The sequence below is a fragment of the Phragmites australis genome, chromosome 4, assembly GCF_958298935.1.
Source record: "Phragmites australis chromosome 4, lpPhrAust1.1, whole genome shotgun sequence".
Classification (NCBI taxonomy): Eukaryota; Viridiplantae; Streptophyta; class Magnoliopsida; order Poales; family Poaceae; genus Phragmites; species Phragmites australis.
The window spans coordinates 48508794-48517961 of NC_084924.1; the positions used below are offsets into that span (position 1 = coordinate 48508794).

Below are 9168 nucleotides of genomic sequence, written 5' to 3' on the forward strand. Positions count from 1 at the left end.
TTATGAAATGCCAAGAACAATCTATCTGTACATCACCAGTAGCACACATGCATCTAGCTACAAGCAAGTGCCTGACAAAATGCCAAGATTTCATTATTGTGGCTCCAAAGAAAGCAGAGTTTGAACAGCCCCCAAGACCGCCCACCCATCATGCACCGCATATTCCTCTCTCCAAGACTGATCACTCTTTCTGGCTCTCCTTCATCTCTTTGCTTGGAAGGAAAAGATGATGCAGAAGTGTGCAATAGGGCAGGCAGCACGTAGCATCACAAATTTTGGTTACAATTTTTTACATACGTACTGCTAGTTTCGACTTGGAAAACTAGTTTTTCTTCTCTCTCATAATACGACGGATATACACATGGATTGATTGAACACGTACGCCTACCTCATGCAGCGCAAGAAAGCGGCCGGCCGGCTTCCTTCAGCATATGGCGCAGGAGTTGGGGTTCTCCTCCATGCTCATGTTCCGCACGTAGTAGTACTGGGGCGGCACGTACGGGTACGGCTGCGGCGGTGGCGGGCGGTACTGGTTCATGTAGTCCGTCGTGATCATGTTCATGTACTGCGGCGGCAGATGATGCAGTGGCATAGGCATAGGCGCCACCACGGTAGGTTTCTTGTCACCGCCGCCGCCTTCCTCTTTCTTGGCCGCCGCCTCGTCCTTCTTGCCATCGCCGCCGTCCTCCTTCTTGCCATCGCCGCCGTCCACCTTCTTGCCGTCACCTTCCTTCTTGCCGTCGCCGTCTTTCTTCCCGTCACCTTCCTTCTTGCCGTCCCCCTCCTTCTTGCCGTCGCCTTCCTTCTTCCCATCTCCCTCTTCCTTCTTGCCCTCTCCTTCCTTCTTGCCCTCCCCGTCCTTCTTCTCCTCCTTCTTCTCCGGCTCCTTGGCCGGGCCGACCGAGTCGATGTATGCCGCCCACGACTTGCGCAGCTTGCTCACCACGTCCACCGGGTCCACCGTTCCGATCAACGTCATCTTGTGCGATGCCATATCCACCGATAAGGCGTCGATGCCTGATCACAAGCCAAATTGTTGAGAACCAGGGTCTTTTGCCAACATATCAAGGATGGTAGATGATCGATCCATCTGATTCAGCAGTGTGAGTGGTACGTACCGACGAGCACAGAGACGGCCTTTATCGCCTTCTGCTTGTCCTTGTTGTCATGCAAATCCAGCTTCACCACAATTTTCTGCGCATACCAACAGCAATGCATCATCACAGTCAGAGTCAGTCAGTTACTCTGGCTCGGAACCGGGGAAGGCTACAGGCGATGTGTGAGCAACACAAGCTAGCTACAAAAATCAACACCTGAACAGAGAGCAAAAGTGCAGAGAAAAGAAGCCGTCTTTGATTCTAAAACGTCCAAAAATCATTCCAACAGAATCTCAATCAACTCTGATGTAGTTGTAAGTTAATAAAGCTCCATTTTCAGAACAAAACAAAAATTCAACCAACTTGAGGACGCACAGAAAGGAACGGAATCATGATCAGTATGTATCCAAGACGAACAAGAAGCCTCACCTTCGACATGTCTCCGGCCGGTCAGCCACGCAGAGAAGAAGCGCAAACGGGTAGGATAGGAGCGACCAAGAGCAACACTGACGCTGCGCAGGAATGAAGGGCACCTGATCGGGAGGAGGGAGGAGGGAAGCCAAAAGTTAGGCGAGCGTGCCACAACACGCAACAACAAAGAGTGGCAAAGAGAATTCGGGAGTGGGAGGCGACTAAACACCAGAGGCAGCTAGCTAGTGTTGGTACAGCCCAACCGCCAACCGGATTAGCTAGTCGCGGCTGATGGCAAGTCTCCACCTCGGCTCAGCTGTGACTGGTACTATCACCTCCCCTCCCCTGCCCGGGCCTTCTCTTTTGCTGTCAGTGTGCGACCGTGCGAAGGCAAACGAGGTGAGATGACAGAGGACGAGGGATGTCCGGCCATGGCTGTGGCCGGACGAAAAATTCCACTAGGTCATTAGATTTATATTGAATAAGTAGTTAAAAAATTATAGAATAAATAAGAAAATGTAGGTTAAATGAAAGGGTTCAGAATCTAGGACGGAATTGTATGAGACGTCAATAGATATATAAGTATTAGGTTGAAAAGATAAACAATCGAGATATACCATACCTGTAGAATAGGCGAACTTACATTTTCCTGCACAGAGGCCAGAATAATTATTATTCTTTTATCTAAAAAACATTTCCCTGGGCAGGACCCCAGCCGCTTTATTGCTTGTTCCGAACTTCCGATCTGGCGCGGTAGCAAAAGGCCGAGCAGTCCACGTTCGTCCCACGCAGCCGTGCTCCCCCCCAACCAATCATTCCCCGTTCATTTCCGTCCCTCTCCCACCGTCCTCTCGCACGCCTCTCATGGCCTCATCGTTTTGTCTGTGCTCCAACACAACGCAGCCTCTGCCGTCTGCTGCAACTGTTGGCTCCTACAGCGTCCTTCCTCTTTTTTCAGAAACAGCCTGAATTGTCATGTTGGTGTCATTGTGCGTGAGAGTTATGACCCGTCCTGCCTTGAGCATTTCGCCGTAGATTCACTATCTAGGACGGCACAGGGTGGATTCTTGGAAGGAGAATCTGAAGCCGGTTGCTACAGCCGAGCAAAATTTGAGAATCTTCAGATGATTCGAATGATTCCTGTTGTTCTCGACAGGGTTCCATTTCCCGGAGGCCGGACAATTCTTGCTCCCTGCCGGTAATCGGCAAGATGGAAACCAGCCGGTATCTATCCCGTGATTCATCAAAACATCATGCCGCGTTTATTTCGAGTTATAGCACGTCAAAAGCAGAAATGAATTGCAATCCCATTGTTCATGTCATTTTCATCTGTAAGTGATCAATAAGCACATGTCACCTCTCTTAGATTCTTTAAGAACGATCATTCGAAGGTTGCTCTTTGAAGTTGATACATACGGTGCCAATCATATAGTTTCAACTGATAATTATCAGGTTGCACCACATTGCAATAACATTAACGAGCTCTGGTGAACAATTTAAGTTGCCCCGTCACGATCGCTTAAAGCCAACGCCGAGAAGCCAAGTTGAACTGGAGTAGGCCATGCATGCATGAAAGGATTTCGTCTTTTCCTTTGCATGATAGAGGATAGATTGCGATAAATTTAGGACAGTATTTTATATCGATTTCGTTTTCTTGTATTGGACGTAGACCAGCCGAATCAAGATTGCAAGTTAACTCACGCTGCCGATTACCTACACCACCAGTTGCAATTGCAACACACTCGATTCTTTTATTAGACTCTCAAATCAAAGCCAAGCGTTCTAAGGTCAAAGTGTCCAACATTGTTCGCAATCTGGCGATTGGTGAAAGGCATGCGACGTAATCTGGACTCTTACAAGCTCCTTTCTGACTCAGTCCGATCCTCTAAAGTTGTGCCATCTTTCTGAGTGCTCAAGACATTCGTGCAAGGCGAGCTTCCCATTTCTCTTTTTCCTTGTGCTGGGTGTCTTTGGTGGGCCTTCGTGCATAGGACTAGTATTTTGCAGTCAAGCATAATCCAATTTTCTGGCCATATACAAAATTATTCTTGCTAGGAGCATGCATGATTCATATGGTTTGTATATAGTATCCAGATATTAATAGCCTAATAAGGGAACTTTTGGATTAGTGGTCACATAGTATTTTGGATTAGTTGTCCTCTAGTCTAGCTCTAAGTTCTATTCTCAGAGTAGGCCCGAATGCCCGATCGAGCTAGTGTAAATCGAAAGGGAAAAATGCAAAAAAAAAAAAACCCAAAAGTCACTTGGATTTTGACTTTCCTCCCCAAAAATTATTTTGTTGCACCCCCCCCCCCAAATGTTTGGTTTTGTTGCAAAAACACCCCCAAAAATTCAAAAAAATCTAAAAAAAACTAGAGACAATTCTAAGACCTTTTGTGATTTTTTTTCAAAAATAATATCCTTTGCATCATATTTCATGGAGAGGAAGTTTGAAAAAAAGAAAAACGTGCATCTCATTTATTAATTCGAGTTAAATGCATAGTTAATTATTTACTAATCTAAAAATCATGAAACCAATTTTTTTAGTCTTCTTACATGATCCTCTATCTTCTAAAAATACATGAAATCTTAAAATAGTTATTGTAACATGCAAGATTGAGTAAATGTGTTGCAGATAGATTAATTCATAACTAATCCATAACACCCCTAAAATTAGTGAAACCACTTTTATTAGTTTACTTAAACAATTATTTGTGTAGGAAAAATAATGGTAGACATGAAAAAGTTAAAATAACATGAGTTAATAAATGAGCTGCACATTTTTCTTTTTTTTTCCCAAACTTCCTCTCCATGAAATATGATGCAAAGGATATTATTTTTGAAAAAAAAATTCACAGGAGGTCTTAGAATTTTCTCTAGTTTTTTTAGTTTTTTGTGATTTTTTTATTTTTTTAATTTTTAGGGGGTTTTTTTACAACAAAGTCAAACTTTTAGGGATTTTTTTTGCAACAAAACAACTTCTTGAGGGAAGTCAAAATCCAAGTGACTTTTGGAGGGGGGGGGGGGGTTGCATTTTCCCCAAATCGAAAATGCTACCCTTGAAACCTAATTTGTACAGTATCTAACCTGTGGACTCCAAGAAATTCCAAGTATGGCCGCACAATTATTCCAAGAAAAATGGGGACTACCTTGTGGTACTTCTCATTTGGGTTTCACTAGGCATCTTGTATTAGTCTCTGGAGCAGTAGTTAATACACACATTTCTAACAAATTTGCCATTACAGACATACTTCGAATACAATAACTAGATTAAAGACTTACATACTTACATAATACATTACAACACAGAGTCCAATCATAGCTTTACAAGCTTAATAGAGTAATACAGTACAATGGAAAACATAATGCGGATGAAACCTTAATCTTCTATTCTTCATCGCAAACATCGGGGTAGTTGTTCTCTAGATCTTCATCTGAATTCAATAAAGCAAGGATGAGAACATAAGGTAATCACTAAGTCCTACCTCAAGTGATAATTATATACATAAGGGGTAGACCAAGGATGAGGCTACAAATCTTTAGGTTTTGACGGAAAGCTAGTTTTAATGTAGATGTTTAGTTTGCGAAGTCTAACTCAAAGAATCTAAGGAAAGCATTGTTAAGTTAAGATTATGGAGTTACTGGCCCTAGGGGAGATTCATCCATTCCACCAATTCCCAAGTTTTATAGTTGGTGGACACTCAATCATCTCTAACTCAAGGCACATAACCTGCAATCCCAAAACACGAGCACACAACCCACTCGTACACCAAGGAGATACACACACATAGAGCTAATCATTAAGACTGAGCCATAGCGCCGTCCATGACCACGAACACAGTTATTTGAATAGATTTCCACTCTGCAAAGGTGTACAATTTTACCCACACAATATGATTAGACTCTCACCATCGTCGTGGTTCGAGCTGGCATAACAAGATCCCATTACATCACCATGATATACACTCACGGGACTGCTAACTAGGGGTCTAAAGCAATAGATCTCATTAAACATTGCTCAAACATGGCCCTTATAATAGCACCATTCGGACATCGGGACCCACATGGACTGCCCAAGTCTTTCCTTGGCCCTCGTTGCTATCCTGCCACTAAGTGGGTATCGAGCTAAGCTAGTAAGGTGTGAGGCCAAGCCCTGCAACATACATGGCATGCGTCTGTACGGTAGTCGCTAGGTAGGATGTCATAACGAAACAGTCCTTATACAATCGAGGCAAGTGTCACCCAGCAAGAACACCACATAAAGCGAACCTTGCTCATAAGGCATTCTCACCTTCATAAGGTACCTTACTCACCCCCATCAAATTAATTTTTAGAGTTTCATTATCACCATCATTCTTAACTCACTCACACCACCCCACACAACATTTAACACTTTTCGCAATACATGATAACACATGTATTTATCTTTATTCCTCATTCACGCGAGGCAATTCTAAACATGTTATTAGTCAAACAATCATCCAAACAATCAATATAGTTGATATTGGGAACCTTCTAGGATTTCAACAGAATTTAGGTAAATCAATTTCAAGGCATGGCACGCAGGTCAGGTCGATTAGGGTTAGAGCTCAGGTGTGGGTACGTCTCGATTCGTGGTGGAGAGAGGGAGGAAGAGAGGTGGTGGGGCTCATTGGTGAAGGAGGTGAGCTTGGTGGTCATTGCCGGAGGGGGCGGCCAAGGCAGTGGCGACCGAGATCCAATGGAGCAAAGAGAGGAAAAGAGAGGGTGGTGCCGAAGTGAGGGAGGGGGAGTGCGATAGTGAGAGGGGGCAGTGAGAGGGAGCGGCGGGGTGAGGTGACAACATGGCAACATGGGGGATGGCCACAGTGGCGGAGGGGATGGTGACAATGGGCAGCAAGGACGGGGAGGATAGTTGCGACGGTGTGACCCCAGTGTCGTTGCACGGTCGGAGTGGCGCCAATGCTGGGGATGGTAGCCATTGTGAGACGTGACGGAGAGAGAAGAGGGGGGGGGGGAGCCATTGTCCCATATAACGCAAGATAATATGTCACAGTTCATTTTTAAAAATTAAGTTATCACGAGGCTGCTCTTTTGTTTTGTTTATCCATCCACAACAGTTCCATACAGAAAGACTGATAAATTGTTGTGTCATCACAAAGGTTCTTTTCAGAGACAGAAAGATATGCTTGATGTAGCTCGTTTGTTGAATTATTTACAGGCGTATAATGCAGCAAGACTCTTCTCTGATATTTCGATTTTTGAGCATTTTTATGTCCTTTTTAGATGGATCGACTCTCTGATCAATGTGCTGACCGTTGAACCGAGACAGACAAAATGTGGATTGTTTGCTCTGCTGAGCATCGCATGCAAAACATATTGCGAATTGTTCATGAATTGTTTTGCCTTTCCGATCATGCTTAGGTTGGGAATAAGTCCAGGTGACACACAAGTCACATCGGGGATTTGATTCTGCTTGACACCAGGAGTTCACCTCTTCGTCACCATAAATTCATGGAGATAACTCTTGCCACCGAAGGTTAACGAAATTCTCGATTTGCCACTGAAAAAATCATGATTCCTTCCATGTCATCACTATTTTTTCCTTTCCATATGTGCCATCGCCATCATAATGGAGGTGACGACAGTGGCACACAGGGGATGGAAAAAAATAAGATTTTTCATCCCATGTGTGCCACTAACGTCACTTTCGTTATAACAGTAATGTCACTTAGGGTTGAAAAAACTAAATTGATGGCATGGAATGAATCATAATTTTTTTCAATAATAAATTGAGAATTTCGTTATCATTTAGTATCACACGGGGAATTATCTCTTCATGTATCAGTGTATCACTACCATCGGACTCCGGATATATTACCATTTAAATGAAGCGAGGGACCCTTTTTTGAATCTAAGGATTTCCCGGAGGCGATTCCGTTGGCGTTTCTCCAATCTCCCATTCGTGCAGCACCGCCCTGGCCGCACGTCGCTGGCTTTGCTGGCTGCCGAGGACAGGGCCTTCTCCTTCCTCATGTACGCTTGCAACAATGGACCAAAGGTGCTTTGTTTGATCCGGGGTCCCTGAAGTCCGGCCAGCATCCTAAATGGACGAGGCAACTCCGACCTCAAATCATTATGATAAGTTTCTCGGCCTTGTTTCTCCATTAGCCACGGAGGTTATCATCGTGGCACGCCTGGACAGATTCTTGGATGATGAGATCATACAAGCTGAAAAGTGTGTCGACAATGGCGATGATGCTTTGCTGGCCTCCCGTATTGTAGAGACTATGGCAAATCATGTCACCATTAATAGCCTGAACCAAACCAGGGTTGTGGCTACTACGAAGAAGGGTGCATATTCTGATCGCTCTTCCGAGAATTCCCAAGATCAAGCTCGCCGTGGGAAAAGCCGTGGATGGCTAATGCGACCCTGATGAGGAGCACTGCCAAAGGTGCGCCATCCCCCTGTAGTTGCGGTCGGTGATTTTCTGCCAGCAAATATGTTGTCCACGGAAAAATCATATCATCCAATCAAGGAAAGGTTTTGTGTGAATACTGCTACCAAAATCTTTGACGGTACCAAAGATCTAGATATCAAAAAAGGCGATACCAAAGATCCGCCTATTTCCTCATTTGATAAAGCGCACAAGGCAAGTTTTGGAACAAATTGGAATTATGTTTTTGGTGCCATCTGGGAAAGATGCCGAATTAAACATGTTTCCATTCTTCCCACGTAAGGCTTTGAGTCGATTTCTCCATCACGAATGTCGACAATGGCGATGATGCTTTGCTAGCCTCCCGTATTGTAGAGACTATGGCAAATCATCTCACCATCAATAGCCTGAACCAAACAAGGGTTGTGGCTACTAAGAAGAAGGGTGCATCTTCTGATAGCTCTTTCGAGAATTCCCAAGATCAAGCTCGCCGTGGGAAAAGCTGTGGATGGCTAATGCGACCCTGATGAGGAGCACTACCAAAGGTGCGCCATCCCCCTGTGGTTGCGGTCGGTTATTTTCTACCAGCAAATATGTTGTCCACGGAAAAATCATATCATCCAATCAAGGAAAGGTTTTGTGTGAATACTGCTACCAAAATCTTTGACGGTACCAAAGATCTGGATATCAAAAAAGGCGGTACCAAAGATCCGCCTATTTCCTCATTTGATAAAGCGCACAAGGCAAGTTTTGGAACAAATTGGAATTATGTTTTTGGTGCCATCTGGGAAAGATGCCGAATTAAACATGTTTCCATTCTTCCCACGTAAGGCTTTGAGTCGATTTCTCCATCACGAAGTCGAGAAAAGAGCAAATGTCTATCCTATGCTCAGGTGCTAATGGCCGGCGGTGAAGATGATCAGCCATCTGGTCTGTTACCCAGCGACATGAGGGGCGTCGGTAGAGTGGCACACAACAGGCCACCTCCGAAGCCCTTTGGCTGGTCATTCCCTCAACACCAACCTATGTCGATCTTCAATTCGCTTGCGTCTGCAAATTCGGCTGGCCCTGGTTCATCTAGTACCGAAGTGTTCTCTTTTGGTGTCTCAGGTGCACAGCGAGGAATGGCCGGGGGTCCTTTTCACCGGCCGCGTGTGACCAGTACTGGGCATGATCGTGGTAGATCAACGGCGGCTCCTTCTTCTTCAACACAGGGTGCTGCTTCTTGGCCGAATATTGTTGTG

At 44.8% G+C, this 9168-nt stretch overlaps 1 protein-coding gene across 3 annotated transcripts; it reads right to left on the minus strand.

The window, feature by feature from the left end:
• LOC133917023 (heavy metal-associated isoprenylated plant protein 39-like) lies at positions 1 to 1964 on the minus strand. 3 transcript variants are annotated; one of them, XM_062360955.1, is made up of 4 exons: positions 1738 to 1964; positions 1527 to 1630; positions 1119 to 1194; positions 1 to 1017 (listed from the first exon to the last, which is right to left on the minus strand). In XM_062360955.1, the coding sequence occupies exons 2-4, from the start codon at positions 1533 to 1535 to the stop codon at positions 425 to 427; spliced, it is 678 nt and encodes a 225-aa protein (XP_062216939.1). In that variant the 5' UTR covers positions 1536 to 1630; positions 1738 to 1964; the 3' UTR covers positions 1 to 424. The 3 variants fall into 3 exon arrangements, with proteins under 3 accessions (XP_062216939.1, XP_062216940.1, XP_062216938.1); XM_062360956.1 differs by having other exon boundaries at positions 1844 to 1962; XM_062360954.1 differs by having other exon boundaries at positions 1527 to 1964.
• Between the last annotated feature and the right edge of the window lie 7204 nt (positions 1965 to 9168).